Below are 20,690 nucleotides of genomic sequence, written 5' to 3' on the forward strand. Positions count from 1 at the left end.
TGCCCCCACTTCCCCATTCCCCTTTCTCCTCTCTCGCTTTATCTCCTTGCCTACCCATTGCCTCCCTCTAATGGTCCTCCTCCTTTTCTTTCTTCCATAGCCTTCTGTCCTCTCCTATTAGATTCCCCCTTCTCCAGCCCTGTATCTCTTTCACCAATCTACTTCTCAGCTCTTTGCTTCACCACTTCTCCTCTCGGTTTCACCTATCACCTTGTGTTTCTCCTCCCCTCCCCCCACTTTTTAAATCTACTCTTCATCTTTTTTTCTCCAGTCTTGCTAAAGGGTCTTGGCCTGAAACTTTGACTGTACTCTTATCCATAAATGCTGCCTGCCCTGCTGAGTTCCTCCAGCATTTGTGTGTGTTGCTTGGATTTCCAGCATCTGCAGAAATTTTCTTGTCTGTACTTAAAAGAATTCTTTGGAGAAGTCTTTTCAATGGGCAGCACAGACATGATAGGCAATGTGACTTCCTCCTTTGCCTGATTGTGATTAGTGGCTTTAAACTGATATCCTCTTGTTTTTGATATCCCTACTGTGGGAAAACAATTCTGATGCAATCCTAGCAATGCCTCTAACAATTTGATTTCCTTCTGTCCTTTGCTCCCTGGAAAACAAGCCCAGAGTATCCAGTCTCAAGTGGTGGGGAATGCCCTCCGTGTGCTCTCCAGCACAACCAACCTTTCCTACAGTGTGGGCTCAGACGTGGCAAATATGGCCCAATGTGAGGAAGTGTGAGCTCAAAGGAATGTGAAGCAGACTGTCATCTAAAAGCACAGAGAGTGCTCATGAATGAACTGCAAAGTGATCTCTGTACAAATTAAAAGCATTACTCTTGTGCATTCACCACAGGACGTCAGCAGGCAAATACAGCGAGTAGTTACCAACGCGACTGGCAGAGAGCGGGCTGAAGCTCAGAAATAGAAAAATATCATCACACCTGTGCCAGGTGTTCAAAGTTGAAATTAAATTTATATACAACCCTGAGATTAATTTTCTTGTGGGCATACTCAATAAACCGATAGAATAATAACCACAACAGAATCAATGAAAGACCAGCCAATCAGGGCAGTCAACCAGAGTGCAGAAGACAACAAACTGTGCAAATACAAAAAGAAGAAATAATAATAATAATAATAAACAATAAATATCGATAACATGAGAAGAAGGGTCCTTGAAAGTGAGTTGAGGTGCCCATGTTCTTGCAGTTACCACCACAGTGCAATATTAACAGAACATTCACAGTCAAGACCAAATATGACTACTATCCAAGGTTTATCATATTGCTGGGTGACAAGGCAGCAAAACTTGCCCATTGCCCAGTACCTCCATATATAAACACCCCACTAGGCACACACACTCACCCACAGGTGTGAGTGTGGCCATGCCTGAAGTACTGTGTACGGGTTTGGTCCAATTATTTAAGATACATTCATACCAGAGTCAATCCAGTACAGGTACGCCAGGCTACTTCCTGGGATGAAGGGCTGTCCTATCAGTGAATGGGAGGTGATCTTATTGCAAGATATAGAAACCTAAGGGGTTTTTGAAAGGGTAGGTGTTGACATGTTATCACTAAAGATTGTGGCTTCAACAAGGAGATGTAGTTTTAAGATCAAGGGACAGTTCTTCACAGGAATTTCTTCTCACGGAGGTCAGGTAGCACAGAAACAGGCCCTTCAGCCCATCATGTCCATGGTGACCACTCTATGCCAATGATCTGCATTGTTCACAGTGGCAGGTGCCTGGAATGCACTGCCAGTAGCAGTAGGTACAATAGGATTCAGACAGGCAGATGAGATTAGTTAAGATTGTCATCATGGTCATCACAGACATGGTGGAGTGAAGTGCCTGTGCAGCACTATTCCATGTTTTTCAGTTACTGTGACAGCGCAACATTAATGGACATTCACAGTCAAACAGACATGAATGTTAACCAAGGTTTATCACATTACTGGGTACAAGGCAGCAAGTCTTGGCCACTGCCCAATACATCCATGTATAAACAGCAACCCCTCCCCACCCCCACCCCCCCGCGCGCGCACACACACACACGCACACACACACACACAAATACCTTCAGGTGACTCCTCCTGCACATAGGTTCCAGTCAAATATCGGTGAACTAGAGCAGATTTTCCACTTGATAGGTTCCCTACAATTCCCTGATAAACAAATACACGCAGTGTTAGTTCAGTCACAGAGTCATAGAATAATGCAGAAGGGGAAGAGGCCTTTTGGCCCAACATCAATGCAGACCAAGTTGTTCATGCAATCTGGTCCTATTTTTCCACCAAACTACTCCTATCCATGTATTTATCCAAATGTCACAAGGAGACAGAGTGGTTAGAAAGACGTACGGAGTGTCAGCCTTTATTAGTCGGGGGACTGAGACATCACATAATGCTGCAGCTCTATAAACTCAAAAGGACTTGGTATAGGATTCCCTAAAGGTTAACTTGCAGGTTGAGTCGGTGGTAAGGAAAGTTAGCATTCATTTTGAGAGGACTAGAATATAACAGCAAGGATGAGATGCTGAGGTTTTATAGGGCATTGATCAGACTACACTTGGAGTATTATGAACAGTTTTGGGCCCATTTTTAAAAAGATGCATTAACATTGGAGAGGGTCCAAAGAAGGTTCACAAGAATAATTCTGGGAATAAAGGAGTTAACATGAGGCACGTTTGATGGCTCTGTGCCTATGCCTGTTCCTGTACTCACTGTAGCTTAGAAGAATGAGGGAGAATCTCACTGAAACCTAATGAATATTGAAAGACCGAGACAGAGTGGATGTGGAGAGGATGTTTCCTATGGTGGGTGAGTCTAGAACCAGAGGGCACAGCCTCAGAATATAGAAACATCCATTTGTAACAGAGATGAGAAGGTATTTCTTTAGTCAGAGTGGTGAACCTGTGGAATTCATTGCCACCGACGGCTATGGGGGCCAAGTCATTGAGTATATTTAAAGCAGAGGTTGATAAGTTCTCGGTTAATCAGGGCATCAAAGGTGATGGGGAAAGGCAGGAGAATGGGGCTCAGAGGGATAATAAATCAGCCATGATGGAATGGTGGAGCAGTCTCGATGGGCGAAGTGGCCAAATTCTGCTCTTATGTTTTAAGGTCTTATTTACCACGATTCTGCATGGAATAGAGAGTATGTCTTAAGAGGATAAGGTAAGTGAGTTGGGGCTTTTCTCCTTGGAGCAAAGGAAGATGAGAGTATATTTGATAGAGGTGTACAAGATGCTAAGAGGCATAGATAGAGTGGACAGCCAGCGTCTTTTTCCCAGGGTGGCAATAGCTAATAGGAGAGGGCATTAAAGTGATTGAAGGAAAGCACAGAAGGTGGCAGAAATAGATATGTTACACAGAGAGTGTAAGTGCATGGAATGCACTGACTGGGCTGTTGGTAGAGGCAGACACATTAGCAAAACTTAATAGAATCTTAGATAGCACTATTACTTTTAGCAGGTATGATATTATAGACATCACTGAATCGTGGCTAAAGGATGGTTGTAGTTGAGAGCTGAATGTCCAAGGTTACACATTATATCAGAGAGATAGGAAAGTAGGAAGATGGGCTCTGCTAGTAAAGAATGGCATCAACTCAGTAGAAAGATGTGACATGGGATCGGAAGATGTTGAAACCTTGTGGGTTGAGTTAAGAAACTGCATGGGTAAAAGGACCCTGATGACAGTTATATACAGGCCCCTGAACAGTAACTGGGAGGTGGACCACAGATTACAACTGGAAATAGAAAAGGCATGTCAAGAGGACAATGTTATGATTGTCATTGGAGATTTCAACATGCAAGTCGATTGGAAGAATCAGGCTAGTAATGGATCTCAAGAGAGTGAGTTTATTGAATGCCAACAAGATGGCTTTTTAGAGCAGTTTGTTGTTGAGTTGACTTGGGGATCAACTATACAGGATTGGGTGTTACGTAATGAACCAGAAGTGATTAGGGAGCTTAAGGTAAAAGAACCCGTAGGAGGCTGTAATCATAATATGATTGAGTTCAACTTGAAATCTGATAAGGAGAAAGTAAGGTCTGATGCAGCAGTGTTTTGGTGGAGTAAAGGAAATTACAGTGGTAGGAGAGAGGAGTTGGCCAAAGTAAATTGGAAGGAGATGCTGGCAGGGATGACAGCAGAGCAGCAATGCTATGAGTTTCTGGGGAAAAAAATGAGGAAGGTGTAGTTCAGATGTATGCCAAAAATGAAGAAATAAATACTCAAATGGCAAAATAGTACATTCATGGCTGACAAAGCTAACGAGAGGGTATACAACAAAGCAAAAATTAACAGGAAGATAGAGAATTGGGAAGCTTTTAAAAACCTACAGACAGCAACTAACAGAATCATTAGCAGGGAGAATATGAAATATGAAAGCAAGCTAGCAAACAATATCAAGGTGGATAATAAAAATTTTTTCAAGTATGTAAAATATAAAAGAGAACTGAGAATGTATATGGGACCACTAGAAAATGTGGCCAGAGAAATAATAATGGAGGACAAGGAGATGGCAGATGAACTAAATGAGTATTTTGCATCAGTCTTCACTGTGGAAGACACTAGCAGTATGCCAGATGTTGAAGAGTGTGAGGGAAGAGAAGTGAGTGCAGTTAATATTAGAAGAGAGGTGGTGTTCAAAAAGCTGAAAGACTTAAGGGTACAAAAGTCACCTGGACCAGATGAACTGCACCAGAAGGTTCTGAAAGACATAGTGGTAGAGATTGTAGAAGCATTAGAAATGATCTTTCAAAAATCATTTGACTCATGCTGCCAGAGGACTGAAAAATTGCAAATGTCAGTCCACTCTTAAAGACAGCAGGAAGGCAGCAGAAAGGAAACTATAGACCCATTAGCCTGACCTCAGTGGCTGGGAAGATGTTGGAGTCAATAGTTAAGGATAAAGTTATGAAGTACTTGGTGACACAGGACGAGATAGGACAAAGTCAGCAGGGTTTCCTTCAGGGAAAATCCTGCCTGACAAACCTGTTGGAATTCTTTGATGAGATTACAAGTAGGATAGATAAAGGTGATGTAGTGGATGTTGTATATTTGGACTTTCAGCAGGGTGACAAGGTGCCACTCATGAGGCTGCTTACTAAGTTAAGAACCTGTGGTATTACAGGAAAGTTACTGGCATGGTTAGTGCATTGGCTGATTGGTAGGAGGTAGTGAGTGGAAATAAAAGGATACTTTTCTGGTTGGCTGCTAGTGACAAGTGGGGTTCTGCAGGAGTTAGTGTTGGGAACGCTCCTTTTTATACTGTATATCAATGATTTAGATGATGGAATAGGTGGCTTTGTTGCCAAGTTTGCAGATGATATGAAGATTGCTGATGGGGCGGGCAGTGTTGAGGAAACAGGTAGGCTGCAGAAGGACTTAGACAGATTTGGAAAATAGGCAAGAAAGTGGCAAATGAAATATAACGTTGGAAAATGCATCGTCATGCACTTTGGTAGTAGAAATAAATGTGTAGACTATTTTCTAAACAGAGAGAAAATCCAAAAATCTGAGATGCCAAGGGACTTGGGAATCCTTATGCACAACACCCTAAAGGTTAACTTGTAGGTTGAGTCAGTGGTAAGGAAGACAAATGCAATGTTAGCATTCATTTCAAGAGGTCTAGAATACAAGAACAGGGATGTGATACTGAGGCTTTATAAAGCACTGGTGAGGCCTCACCTTGAGTATCGTGAACTGTTTTGGGCTCATCTAAAAAAAAATGTGCTGGCATTGGAGTGGGTTTAGAGGAGACTCAAAAGGATAATTCCAGAATGAAAGGGTTATCATACGAGGAACATTTGAAAGCTCTGGGTCTGCATTTGCTGGAATTTAGAAGCATGAGGGGGGATCTCATTGAAACCTTTTGAATATTGACAGGCCTAGACAGAGTAGATGTGGAAAGGATGGTTCACTTGGTAGGGGAGTCGAGGACAAGAGGGCATAGCCTCAGGATGGAGCAGCATCCATTTAAAACAGAGATGCAGAGAAATTTCTTTAGCCAGAGGATGGTAAATATGTGGAATTTGTTACCACAGGCAGCTGTGGAGGCCAAATCGTTGGGTGCATTTAAGGCAGAACTTGATTGGTTCTTGATTGGACACAGCATCAAAGGTTTCTGGGAGAAGACCAGGGAGTGGGGCTGAGGAGGGGAAAAAGGGATTAGCCATGATTAAATGGTGGAGCAGACTCGCTGGGCCAAATGGCCTAATTCTGCTCCTGTGCACGTGGATGAAAGAAAAATGGAGGGTTCTCTGGGAGGGAATGGTTAGCTTGATCTTGGAGTAGGTTAAAAAGTCAGTGCAACATTGTGGGCTAAAGGGCCTGTACTGTTCAATGTCCTTTGAAATGTTATTAGTGTACCTGCCTCAACCACATCCTGTGGTTGCTCATTCCTTATACTGATCATCCTCTGCATGAAAAGGGTGCTGCTCAGGTCCATCTTAAATCTACTCATTCTAACTTTAAACCTATGCCCTCTAGTTTTTAGTTTCACAACCTGGTGAAAAGACTGTGTGCTCACATTATCTATGCCCATCATAATTTTACAGACCACTACAAGGTCACCCCTCAATCTCTAGTGCTCCGAGGAATAAAATCCTAGCCTGCCCAACCACTGTCTATAAACACGATAAGGTGTCTTAGTCCTCCGTAAGTCACAGGCCAAGCTGGGTGTGATCAGCAGGTTCTTTTCCCACCAATACATCAGTGATCCACAGCAATCAAGTAGTTTTTCTAACGACTTTACCTGTTGTTGTGAATTCCCAAATTTAGGTGATTCACTTGCCTAAATTGCCTCCTTTGGGAGTTGAACGTGTTGCCTGTTCATACCCAAAATTAAAGAGCAGCACTGAAGGAGTGCCACACTGTCTGGGGATTGTAGGGAAGGAAGTAGTGTCTGATGCTGTCGTGTTGAAGGGGGCAGCACTGAAGGAGAGTCATTGTCTCAGGGATGCACACAAAGAGGGTAAAGCAGGAGCATAATAACAAAAGCACCATACTGTCAGAGGAGTGGTACTGAGGGACAGTCACACTGTGGGTGGGACAAGTACTGAGGGAGAGTCACACTGTGGGAGGGACAGTACTGAGGGAGAATTACACTGTGGGAGGAACAGTACTGAGGGAGAGTCACACTGTGGGAGGGACAGTACTGAGAGTGTCACACTGTGGGTGGGACAGTACTGAGGGAGAGTCACACTGTGGGAGGGACAGTACTGAGGGGGGGTCACACTGTGGGAGGGACAGTACTGAGGGAGAGTCACACTGTGGGAGAGACAGTACTGACAGTGTCACACTGTGGGAGGGACAGTACTGACGGAGAGTCACACTGTGGGAGGGACAGTACTGAGGAGGGTCACACTGTGGGAGGGACAGTATTGAGGGAGGGTCACACTGTGGGAAAGACTGTACTGAAGGAGGGTCACACTGTGGGAAAGACTGTACTGAGGGAGGGTCATACAGTGAGAGGGGCAGTACTTGAGGGAGTACCAAATCTTCCTGCTTTGATGGACAGGGAAGATTCCATGGAATGAGAGCCTGAGAATGTCTATCCACACAGTGACAAACAGATGCACTCATCATTTATCATGTCCTGCTGTTCCACTCTGAGTCATGAAGAGGAGCTTCACCACCCCCCTGTATTAATCTAATGTGCTTAGTACTTGATACTGGCACTAAAATCACCTCAACCTTCTGCTCAAGGGGGCAGGAAAATAGGGAATGTCAAAAAGGTTGTGATACCTCATCACTGGATCTTTGTATCAACTGCCATGTTTTGTGGTAGAACCAGAGTTTGAATTAATGTTGAGAGTACATAACAGGGAAGAACACTGTGTGTATACAGACAGCTCAACTAGTTTATACAAAGCCCCAGCTCACTGCAGAACCTGGCTCGTTGCTCCCTGATCTTTTGTATGAACCAACACTTTTCCTCAGGCAACAAACAATTGAACTGTGCACACTATGAAAAGCTGACAGCTGAACTCAAATTTACATTTACGGGGCAAATAAAGGGCTCAGGAAATGACAGAGAAGGAAAAGGAACTTGTTTATGACTTCACTGCATGGGGATGGTTGACATCATCAGGGCCAAGGTTCTCTGGGGTACAATGTCTTCTTTCTCCCGCTTCCTGCAATGCCCATTCTGCCTCTGTCTGTCTGTCTTTGGTATCTTATCTACCTTGTCTACATCTTAGTAATAATCCCAGAAACTCACTCTCTTTCTCCCTCTCTCTTTCTGTCCATGTCACTCATAGATGCTCTATCTCAGACACATATTTCTCTCTCTCTCTCTCTGATGAACAAGAAACAACATGCCAATATCAATACAAAGAAATCACAGTAACTCATTGTACGTGCAGCACTAAGTTATGTATGATTAGTGGTTATGTAACAACCTTTGAGTGTTTTTAAACAGGCTGACTCTGCTGTTGTGGGCACTCGGCCTGTTTTCAACCTGTGGATACGCACTTTGCTTCATGTCAGCATAGACAGTAATTGCAGGGAACAGCCCTAAATCAACAGCAGATGCAGCCCTTCATTAACTGAACAACTGGCTCTTGATCATTCTCAGCAATCAACCAAGAGGATCTGTGCCAGAACACACAGTTCGCCCACCAGGGAAAAGTGAACAACACCAGGCCCCTGGGTCCCAGGAACTCCACAGGTTTACAAGGTCACAATTCAATAGGTGTCATCGAGTTGCACAATACACAAACAGGTCCTTCAGCCTATTATCACTATGCTAACCATCTTGCCTATCGATACTAATCACACTCACCCTCATAATTCCATGCTCCTTGGTGCCCTGTTCATTCAAATACCTCTTAAATGTTGTTACTATTCCTGTTTACACCACCAGATTCATTATGCCAACTACTCTCTGTGTGGAAATTTACCCCAAAGATCCCCATTACATGACAATTAGCTTTATTTGTCAAACGTACGTCAAAACATACAGTAAAATGCATCATTTGCATTAAACTGACACAATCCGAGGATGTGCTGGGGGCAGCTTGCAAATGTCGTCATGTTTCCAGTGCCAACAAAGCATGTCCACAACTTACTCACCTGTACATTTATGGAATGTGGGAGGAAACCAGAGCACCCAGAGTAAATTCACACAGTCAAGGGAGAATGAACAAACTCCTTAAGGACAGTGGTGGGAAATGAACCCCATTTTCTGATCACTGGCATTGTATTATGCTAATTGCAATGCTCTCATACTACCCTTTTTAACCTCCTCCCTCTTACCTTAAACCTTTACCCTCCAGTCTTACGAGAAAAACTCTGGGTATCAACCCTATCTACGCAGCTTATAATTTTACATACAGTGCCTATATAAAGTGTTCACACCCTACCCCTTGGGAGTTGCCATGTTTTATTGTTTTACAACACTGAATCACAGTGGATTTATTTTGGCTTTTTTGACACTGATCCAACAAAAAATGACTCTTTAGTGTCAAAGTGAAAACAAATCTCTACAAAATGATCTAAATTAGTTACAAATATAAAATACAAAATAGTTGATTGCGTAAGTATTCACACCCCCCCCCCTTAATATGACACACCAAATAATCACTGCTGCAGCCAATTGGTTTCAATTGATTGCAGTAAAAATACACCTGTATCTGGAAGGTCCAACTGCTGATGAGTCAGTATCCTGGCAAAAACTACACCATGAAGACAAAAGAACATTCAATGCAACTCCACAAAAGTTATTGAAAAGCACAAGTCAGGAGATGGATACAAGAAAATTTCCAAGTTGCTGAGAATCCTTTGGATACAGTTAAGTCAATCAAGAAATGGAAAGAATATGGCATAGAAATGGAAAGTGTGCAACCACAGAAAATATCAAGGCCTTACATTGTAATGGGCATTGATGGGCTAATGATTTGCTTTAAAATGTGAATTCGAAGTCTACAATCATTTATCCGTAACTAATGTACTCTGAGTGACTGAAATGTGCCTCGCAACTGAAATATAAAAATAACTGTGTCTGTACTTCTTTGTTCTGAGAATTTTTATATGTTTGTGGTTGAGCCAGCTTGCCTGATTTTTTTTTGAGTAGAATGTGTAGCTGCTAAAGGACATATTTTTGCTACTTCGCTATTCGGTAGCGTTGCTGGAGTTCCACTAAAATACTAAGAAACTGATTGCTAAGCTTTGCCTTGAATTCGTCATGCAGAATGCAGTGGACTAATTCTACATTGTTCTCTAAAATGGTAGACAAAGGTTCAAATAAGGAATTACCTGGTCATACAATGTCCTGAGGCACATGACCTTTACTTCTGTAAAAACCCACCTAAGTGTCTCTTGTCACGTACCATTCATGTATAAATATGACTGAGTTTTCTTGTTTGAGAGTTCCAAGACCCCGCCTTTAGGAGCTTCGGCTCTCCACGATATCATGTATCAATAAAGATTTTCCGAAGCAGCTCCCTCCGGGTCCAAGTACTCTTTTCCACGACAGAAAAAATATGACAAATCTGCCTAGAGCAGGCTGTCCTCAAAAAACTGAGTGACTATGCAAGAAGGGGACTAGTGAGGGAGGCCACTATGAGACTCATGACAACTCTGGAGGAGTTACAAGCTGAGATGGGAGAGACTGCGGATATAAAAACTGTTGCCTGGGTGCTTCACCAGTCGCTGCTTTACGGAAGAGTAGAAAAGAGAAAGCCACTGTTGAAAAAAACTCACATAAATTCTCGGCTAGGGTTTGCCAGAAGGTATGTGGGAGTATCTGGTCAGCTAGAAGAAGGTTCTATGGTCTGATGAAATCAAAATTGAGCTTTTTGGCCATCAGACCAAGCACTATGTTTGGCGTAAACCAAACACCACACATCATCAAAAACACACCATCCCTACCATGAAGCACAGTGGTGGCTGCATCATGCTGTGAGGATGCTTCACTGCAACAGGCCCTGGAAAGCTTGTGAACGTAGAGTACAAAGTACAGGGAAATCCTGGAAGAAAACCTGATGCAGTCTGCAAGAGATCTGCGACTTGGGAGAAGATTTGTTTTCCAGCAAGACACCAAGCATAAAGCCAAAGCTATACAGGAATGGCTTAAAAACAATAAAGTTAATGTCCTGGAGTGGCCAACCCAGAATTTGTGGCTGGATTTGAAAAGGGCTGTTCACTCACGATATCCATGCAATCTGATAGAGCTTGAGCAGCTTTGTAAAGAATGGGGAAAAATTGCAGGGTCCAGATGTGTAATAGAGACCTATCCACACAGACTCAAGGCTATAATTGCTGCCAAAGGTGCATCCACTAAATACTGACTTGAAGGGGGTGAATAGTTAATGCAATTATTTTGTGTTTTATATTTGCAATTAAATTAGATCAGTTTGTAGAGATCTGTTTTTACTTTGATACAAATGCATCTTTTTCTGTTGATCAGTGTCAAAAAAGCCAAATTAAATCCACTGTGATTCAATGTTGTAAAACAATAAAACATGAAAACTTCCAAGATGAATACTTTTTATGGGCACTGTATCGTTTGCTACAAGTCATCCTTGAACCTCTTTGCTCTAGAGAAAACAGCCTATCCAGTCTTTCTTTATAACTCAAGCTCTTCAGTCCAGGCAACATCCTTGGAATCTAGTCTAGTCCCTAGGTCAGTCACATCTTTCCCAGAGTGTGGTGACCAAAGTGCACACATTATTCCAGATGCTGGCCCAACAACATTTTGTACAACCTCAAGGTAACATCTAAACTTTTATTCTCAATGCACTGGCTGCAGAAGGCAAACATACCACATCACCCTGTGTTCTTCACAAGAGAATATGAATAAACTGCATATAATGCTTCGGGAAAAAGATGGTAAATGTGCCACAAGAAACAACAAAGATCAACATATCACAAAACCAGCCTCCCCTTGCTTGAGTCCGTCTACACTTCTCACTGCCTTAGTGAAGCAGCCAAAATAATCAAAGATCCCACCCACCCTAGATATTCTCTGGCTGATGGGGTTTATCTAAATTGGCATCATGGTCTGTGCAGACGGTGGGCCAAGCTGCCTGTTCCTGTGCTGTAATGTTCTGTGTCCTATTTCTTTCTTTATTTATATATATATTTTTTTTGTTTGTTTGTTTGTTTATTTATTTATTACTTTATTTTTATCTTATTTTGGTCTGAAGATGAGGATTTAATTGAAGTTCAGAAACCATGGGACTGAAATTAATAAGGAGCAAGAAAGTGAATTGCGACAAAAAGAGGAAACAATCTCATCACAGCATCAAGGCAACATTTAAGTGTTGTATCATGACCCCTGGTAAAAATGATATCAATGGGAAGAGTATCCACTGGGTAAAGTTATACATGATAAGAATTAGGTGTAAAAGTCACCATCAGGCAGCCATCCTGCTCCCATCCATCAGACGATGGCTCATCTTCTGCATTCCCGTACCTCACATTAAAGGTGAAAGGTGGGTTGATAAAGTCAGTCATCTCAATCCCAGGACTCTATGGGCTATTGTCAGAAGCATAGTAATCATCATTATTAGAAGTGAGAATGTTCACTGATGGTAAATTGGTTCATTACCGTCACATGTACTGAGGTACAGTGAAACAAATTGTTTTGCATGCCGAGCATATAAATCATTTCATCACAGCAGTACATTGAGATAATACAAGGGAAAACAATACAAGAATGCAGAATAAAGCATCACAGGAACAGAGTAAGTGCAGTGCAGATAGACAACAAGGTGCAAGTTCTTCAAAGGTTAATTATGAGGTCAAGAGTCCATCTTATCTTGGGACCACTCAATAGTCTTATAACAGTATGGTAGAAGCTAACCTTGAGCCTGATGGCTTTTGTTATCTTTTGCCTAATGAGAAGAGAGAATATCCAGGGTGTGTGGCTGGGGTCCCAATGTCCAAATTCATTGGCAGTTCCTCAGCAAATGAAGCAGAACATAGCTGCACATAGCAACAACTGGACAGTATTCAGGCCTGGGCTGATAATTTAACTTCAGTAGCACTATCATCCACAAGACAGAGACCACCATCAATTAGCCACTTCTTAAACCATTCCATAATTATGTTTAACGAAATTGTTCCTGTGAATGCTGCTTATCTGATGCTGCAGCAGGTAAGTTTTTCTTGCACCTATTCATATACAGTGGATTCTCTGATTAATTGGCACACATCGTGAGCAGTACATTTTGGTCCATATGGTGACTGCCCCAATTAGCCAAAGTTTCATGGAAATAATTAAAAAGGTATATAAAAAATTAAATTATTTAACTAACAAATTACATTTTAAAAGTGATCTTGGCCTTTTCTCCTTGGAGCAACCGAGGATGAGAGGTGACCTGATAGAGGTGTATAAGACGATGAGAGGCATTGATCATGTGGATAGTCAGAGGCTTTTTCCCGGGCTTGAAATGGCTAACATGAGGGGGCATAGTTTTAAGGTGTTTGGAAGTAGGTAAAACGGGGATGTCAGAAGTAAAGTTTTTCACACAGAGAGTGGTGGATGCTTGGAATGCACCGCCAACGAAGATGGTAAAGGCAGATACAATAGGGTCTTTTAAGAGACTCGTAGATAGTCTCTTATGGAGCTTAGAAAAATAGAGGGCTATGCGGTAGGAAAATTCTAGGCAGTTTTTCCCCCCTGGGATCAATAAAAAACGTTATGGGCCGAAGTGCCTGTAATGTTTTATAGATTTCTATGTTTCCTTAAATGAAATAAAGAACAAATTAGGACACTATCAAAACCACTTCAATACTATAAAACTTGTTCTGTATTTCACTTAAATACATAATTTGTTACACAATACTATAAAACTGTGTATTAGTTTCTAATAGTTATCAATCTTTTGACCTACTATAAATGGATGAAATCAGCACAGACACCTAGTGCAGATAATGGACTGCCTTCAGACAATGCTTTTAAAGGTTGCATCTACCCTTCATTTTCACTATAACATTCAAAATGATTGTCAATACCTTCAAATTCTTAGTAGTTCCTAACCTGTTGAAATAGTGAAATCATTTCATTTTCACTCCTAGCCATTTCTGGTCTCTCCAAGCCGAAACACTTGAAACCACAGTGAACAAAACAGTTCTGAATTATCTTATTGCTCATTAAACACCAACTATCAGCGACAAAAATCGCTGCTTTTTGAACACAAACATGCGCAAGTGATGCTGTTTAAAAACTGTTTGCTCTAAGCACAGTGTAGTGTCTAAGGGCCACACAAAATGCACACAGCTGATGCACTGGAAACTGTTCGGCAACAGTCTCTTGGCCCAATTAAGGGGCATAGTATTCCAAATAAATGAAGGGAGTCCTGGCTATTTTTTCAATTTGTTTTTTGTTCTTTTAGACTTGTTCCAAATGAATGGCTGCCTCGATTAACTGATAGCCAATCAACCAGAATCCACTGTATGTATTTGTTCACATGACAGTAAACTCAACTTTGACTTTACTTTGGATCAATTGCATTAAAACTGCGGCCAGAGTGGCATATCACAGGATAGGCTTTCTGCAGCTCATGACTCATCCACCTACTTCCCAACCCTTTACGTCACCCCAAAGGCATGTCACGAGTGTGAAGAACTACTCTCCAGCTGTCAAAACTAAAGGATTTTGAAGTTGTCCAGAATAAATCAAGGACTCAGTAAGCTGAAGACGCACATGCTATACTCAAACCGACACACAGGTATCCTGAATGGGGGCTCAGGGCTCACCTGTTCACATGGCCAGAATGCATCTCTAACCTAAGGGATGATATTGTCAAAATCACCAACTGAAAGGCATTGTAGTGCAGAAGGCAGAAACAAAATGGTTACTCACCACTTTCAGTTCTGGGACAGACCGGCTCAGCGTCCACTCCTGACTGTTCACAAATGAATCTGTAACAAACACAGGTTGTGTCAGTAGACAGTTCTCTCCCCAGCTACACCACCTATTCGACTATTGCTAATTTAGTGACCTTTACAAAAGTGGTTCACAATCAGTAGGTTACCTGTGAAGAAAAGTTTCAGTTTTTACAGCCACATTCACAATATCTCAGAAGAGCCTTACATCCAATGACATAGAGTAAGAATCAAACACAGACACTGTCCCTTTGGCTAATCACGCTCATGTTGACCTACTTGTCCGCCAGACTAATCCCATTTGCTGCATTAGGATCGTAACCCTCTAACTATCTACCCGCCATCTAGAACATAATACTGTATACAGAAGGTGCTGGAAAAGGGCCAGTAACAACACGAAGGATCATACCCATCCTGCTCATGGACTGTCTGTCCCACTCCCATCAGGGAGGAAACTACTTCACATTCACACCGGGACCTCCAGACTCAAAATCAGTTACTTTCCCCAAGCAGTAAGGCTGATCAATACCTGCACCTACTAACCCACCCTCCACTACTTCATCATCTCCTGTCAGTCACCTTATGTACAGACACTCCTGTGCTCAGAATCACTTTGTGATTATACAATTAATCTCTGTATATAAACTATCATGTATTTATATTTATGGTGAATTTTTATTATTATTGTGTTCTTTATCTTATTGTGTTTTTTTTCGTGCTGCATCAGATCCAAAGTAACAATTATTTCAAGCAAAAGAAAATCTGCAGATGCTGGAAATCCAAGTAACACACACAAATGTTGGAGGAATTCAGCAGACCAGGCAGCATCTGTGGAAAATAATATAGTTGACATTTCAGCCCGAGACTCTTCATCAGGATCTAAGCCCAAAATGTCGACTACCTGACGAAGGGTCTCAGATCGAAGTGTCAACTATACTCTTTTCCATATATAGTGCCTGGCCTGCTAAGTTCCTCCAGCATTTTGTGTGTGCTGCTAACAATTATTTCATTCTCCTTTACACTCACATAATGGAATGAAATTAAACAATCTTGAATCTATGCTTTGCCTATTCAAATGTCTGTCTAAACAACTTTTAAACATAATGATTGTATCTGACTCCACCACCTTCTCTAAAGCACCTTCCAAATATCAACCACTCCCTGTGTAAACAACTTTCCTTTTAAAATACACCTTCAACCTCTCGTTTTTGATACCCCTACCATCAGAAAAAGATTCTATCTACCTTATCTTAAGGTTCTTGTAATTTTATATACCTACATCAGGTCAGCCCCTCAGCCTCCTTTGCTGCTCCTGGGAAAACAAACCCAGCCTATCCAATCTCTCCCTTAACTAAAATCCTACACAGAGTAATAAAGTTCAGCCCAACCTGCCTGTACTAACCAAGGTACCCATTTGCTCATATTTGGCCCCATATCCCTCCAACATTTCCTATCCATGTAGTTATCAAATGTCTTTTAAATATTGCTACTGTACCTGCCTCAACTACTTTCTCTGGCAGTTCATTCCACATACAAAGTACCCTCTGAGTGAAGAAGTTGCTCCTCAAGTCCCTATTAAATATTTTCCATCTCACCTTAAAACTGTGCCATCTAGCTTTTGGTTCCCTTTCTCTAGGAAAAGAAAGACTATGTGCAATCACCTTACCTATATCCTTCGTGATATTATATACCTCTATAAAGTCAACCTTTAGTCTTCAATATTCCAAGGAATAAAATCCTAGCCTGCCAAACTTCCTTTAACTCAGGTCCTTGAGTCCTGGCAACAGTCACATAAATTTTTTCTTCATTATGTCAGGTCAATGACATTTTTCCTATATATGGGTAACCAAAAATGTACAATCCCTCAAGTGCAGCCTCATTTATGGCAACATAACATCGTATCTCCAACACTCAGTGCTCTGATTGATAAAGGCCAGCAAGCCAAACACTTTCTTCATCAACACGAGAAAATCTGCAGTTGCTGGCAATCCAAAGTAACACACACAAAATTCTGGAGGAACTTAGCAGGTCAGGCAGGATGTATGGAAATTAATAAACAGTCAACATTTCCTGCTGAGATCCTTCTATCACCCTATCTACCCTCAACGTCACTGGGTGTAAAGCACAGCACTGAGCCAGTGTGATCAGCTGCTCACTGCAACTCATGGAGCGGCTTCCAGCTGCCCAACCTCACACAGTACAGAGCTGGCATGACCCTCTACTCATTATAATGCATGAAGCAGCTTCCTGATCTCCGTCCTGTACAAGATATTATACCCCTACATCTCTACCACAACACTCCCCAAGGGTACCATGCACTGCATAAGTCCTAACCTGTTATTAATATGTATCATAATCAACAAGGGTCAGAGCTCGACCATGTGATATACTATTGGTCATAGACTTCTGCCCACCATCCTCTGCTTCCAGAGTGACCATCATCCAGTAGCACTTACAATTCATGGTAATGAAGTGTTTTAAGAGGTTGGTAATGGAACATTTTAACTCCTGTCTGAAAAGTGACTTGGATCCACTTCAATTTGCCTACCAGCACAACAAGTCCACAGAAAATGTCATCTCATTGGCTCTTCACTCAACCCTGGAACAACTGGACATCAAAGGTGCATATACATCAGGAAGCTCTTTATCGATGGCAGCTCAGCATTCAATACTATCATTCTCTCAAAAGTTCACAGTAATTTTTTTTAATCAAAGTACAAATACATCACCATATTCAACCCTGAGATTCATTTTCTTGGGGGCATACTCAATAAATCCAATAACCATAATAGAATCGATGAATTACTGCATCAACAGGGTAGACAATCAGTTTGCAAAAGACAACAACCAGTGCAAATACAAAAAGGAAAAAAATAAAGAAATGATAATAATAATAATCAGTAATAAATATCAAGAACATGAGATATGAAAAGTCCTTGAAAGTGTATATAAACATTGACCACAATAATAAAAACCTCCTCTGATCTTCAGCAGACAGGATCGCCTACATCCACATGGTCTTCCATTGCAAGGTACAACTGAAAGCCAACAATACTACACAGGAATGTGAACTTCGATATGAGCTCACATCTCTGAAACTTACATGAGCAAGGCCATTCAAGGACAAGGGAGGGAATTTATGCTTAGAACCAGAGGAAGAAGCAAATTACCAAACAAATACTTAGCATTGGTATTCACCAAAGGGAAGGGTATGGAGGAAAGCAAGATCAGGGAGAGCAATGTTGATAATCTAGGACATGCTGATATCAAGAAAGAGGAGGTGTTGGCACTCTTGAAGAACATTAAGGTAGGTAAGCTATAATGACATGATGAAAACATACTCAGGTTATTGAATGAAACAAGGGAGGAGACTACTGGGTCTTGACAGGTGAGGTTCCAGAGGACTGGAAAACTGCCAGTGTTGTTCCTTTGTTTAAGGTCAATAGAGGCAAACCAGCAAATTATAGCTCACTGAATCTTACATCAGTGGTAGGAAAAAATGATTAGAGAATATTCTTGGGATGGGATCTGCTTGGATCTGGAAAAGTATATTTATTAGGTATAGCTAGCATGGTTTTGTGTGAAGAAGGCCATGTCCTCCAAATTTGATTGATGTTTTGAGGAAGTAACAAAGATGACTGATGAAGGTTGGACTGTGGATGTTGTATACGTGGTCTTTAGTAAAGGTTTTGGCAAGGTCCCTCGTGGTAAGCTAATTAAAGCACATGGGATCCATGGAGACTTGGTAGAGTGGATTCAAACTTGGCTTGACCATGAAAGACATTGGGCAGTGGTGGAATATTATTATTCTGATTAGTCTATGACCAGTGGTGTTCCACGGGGGGTCACGGCCAGCACCTCTGTTATATAAAGGTATAAATAAAAGGGCACAAACAGAAAAAATTGATGGGGTTATGAATAGTGAGGAAGGTAGTCAAAAGGATTCAGCAGGATATAGACCAGTTGGAAATGTGGACAGGGAAATGGCAGGCAGAGTTTAATCCAGATGTGTGAGTTGTTCCACTTTGGCAGGTAAAATGCAAGAGAAAAGTGCACAGTAAATATCCGAGCCCTTTGGAGCACTGCTGTACAGAGGGACCTTGGAAAGCATACTGCTTTTATCCTTCACAATTCTTTCTTGTGACAGTGGAAAGCTCCATTCTGTGATATCTCAGCGACTTCAAAGTACTTCCAGAAAATTTTCCAAAATTCCCTAAAACAAGTGGAGCAAACTGCAAGGGAGACTCTGGGCATTCTCCCAGGAGCTGGAAACTTCATTTCTCCAATTATCTGATTCACTGGGGCTAATGACAGTTATATAGAATTAACAGAGAATATCTGGAGTCTAGGATATGTCAATGTTCACGTCATGTTACAACACATCCTCAACAGTATTCTCATAACAAAGTTCTAAGATAGTTTCTGAAAACCCACATGGTCACAAAAATGGATAAGGATCAGCAAAACTTAAAATACCAATATCCCTCTGTTCTGACACAGTTCCCTTATCATTCTCTATCACAGATCATCACCTGAGCAAACACAGTGATTAAACCCATGGTTTAGAGTACCGCTAGAGGTTCCAAAGTCAGTGAATTATTTATTCACCACGTGCTTTATTCTGGGGCGAGCCAAACTACAGACTGCACCCAAAAGGACGGACAAACAACTCGTGTGCAAAAGACAACAAACTGTGCAACTGCAAAAGAAAATAAGCAACTCAGTCATAAATAAAGAAATATCAAGAGCAAGAGATGAAGAATCCTTGAAAGTGAATCCATAGGCTATGGGAACAGTTCAGTGATGGGGTGAAAGAAGTTGAATGAAGTTATTCACACTAGTTCAAGAGCCTGGTGACTGAGAGGTAATAACTGCTCCAGAACCCAGTGGCATGGGTCCTGAGACTCCTGTACCTTCTTCCTGTTGGCAGCAGCGAAAAGACAGTATGCCCTGATGGTGGGAGTCCTTGATAATGGATGCTACTGTGCTGCGACAGTGCTTTTTGTAGATGTGCTCAATAGTAGGGAGGGCTCTACCCATGATGTACTGGGCCATATCCACTACTTTTTGTAGGCTTTTCTGTTCAAGGGCATTGGTGTTTCCATACAGGCCATGGTACAACCAGTCAATATACTCTCCACCACACATCTACAGAAGTTTGTTTAAGTTTTAGGTGTCATGCTGAATTTTCACTAACTTCTAAGGAAGTAGAGGCACTGTCGTACTTTCTTCACAATGGCACTTACGTGTTTGACCCAGGGCAGGTCCTCTGAAATGATAACACCAAGGAATTTCAAGTTGCTGACTCTACCTCTGATCCCCCAAAGAGGACTGGCTCATGGACCTCCAGTTTCCTCCTCCTGAAATTAATAATGGTCTTCCTAACATTAAATGAGAGGTTATTGTTGTGGCACTACTCAGCCAGATCTTCAATCTCCCTTTGCTGACATTACCACCTTTGATTCGGCCAACAACAGTTGTGTCAGCAGCAAACTTAAATATAGCATTGGAACTGTGCTTATCCTCACAGTCGTAAGTATAAATCAGGTAGAGCAGGGGGCTAAGTAATCAGCCTTGTGGGTCACTTGCACTGATGGAGATTGTGGAGGAGATGTTTTTGCAACGTTTGTCTTGTACTTATATAAAGGCAATTTCAAATGAAAGTGTTGGCTGTTATTGGTTAAGAAAATAGATTAGTCACTTGGGAGATACACGTTGTTGGAGATTTCAGCTGAGATGGTGAAGTTCTAGATCACATGAAGATTAAAGAGGACATTCAGTGTCTTAGCGGGAAAACAGATTGATAAATCCCCAGAGCCTAATGAGATGCATCCTAGGCTATGATGGGAA

General features: G+C 41.7%; 1 protein-coding gene across 4 annotated transcripts in view; it reads right to left on the reverse strand.

Annotated features, from left to right (window-relative positions):
* The window catches only part of LOC140197060 (arf-GAP with GTPase, ANK repeat and PH domain-containing protein 3-like), a 542,744-nt gene that overhangs the window by 202,951 nt on the left and 319,103 nt on the right, over nucleotides 1–20,690 (reverse strand). For all 4 annotated transcript variants that reach the window (XM_072256993.1, XM_072256987.1, XM_072256996.1 and 1 more), the window contains 2 exons: nucleotides 14,818–14,876; nucleotides 2,075–2,162 (listed from right to left, as the gene is read on the reverse strand). In XM_072256993.1, coding sequence (XP_072113094.1) covers nucleotides 2,075–2,162; nucleotides 14,818–14,876 — 147 coding nt within the window. The remainder of the gene's footprint in view (nucleotides 1–2,074; nucleotides 2,163–14,817; nucleotides 14,877–20,690) is intronic.

Source organism: Mobula birostris, chromosome 1 (assembly GCF_030028105.1).
Source record: "Mobula birostris isolate sMobBir1 chromosome 1, sMobBir1.hap1, whole genome shotgun sequence".
In the NCBI taxonomy this organism is placed as follows: domain Eukaryota; kingdom Metazoa; phylum Chordata; class Chondrichthyes; order Myliobatiformes; family Myliobatidae; genus Mobula; species Mobula birostris.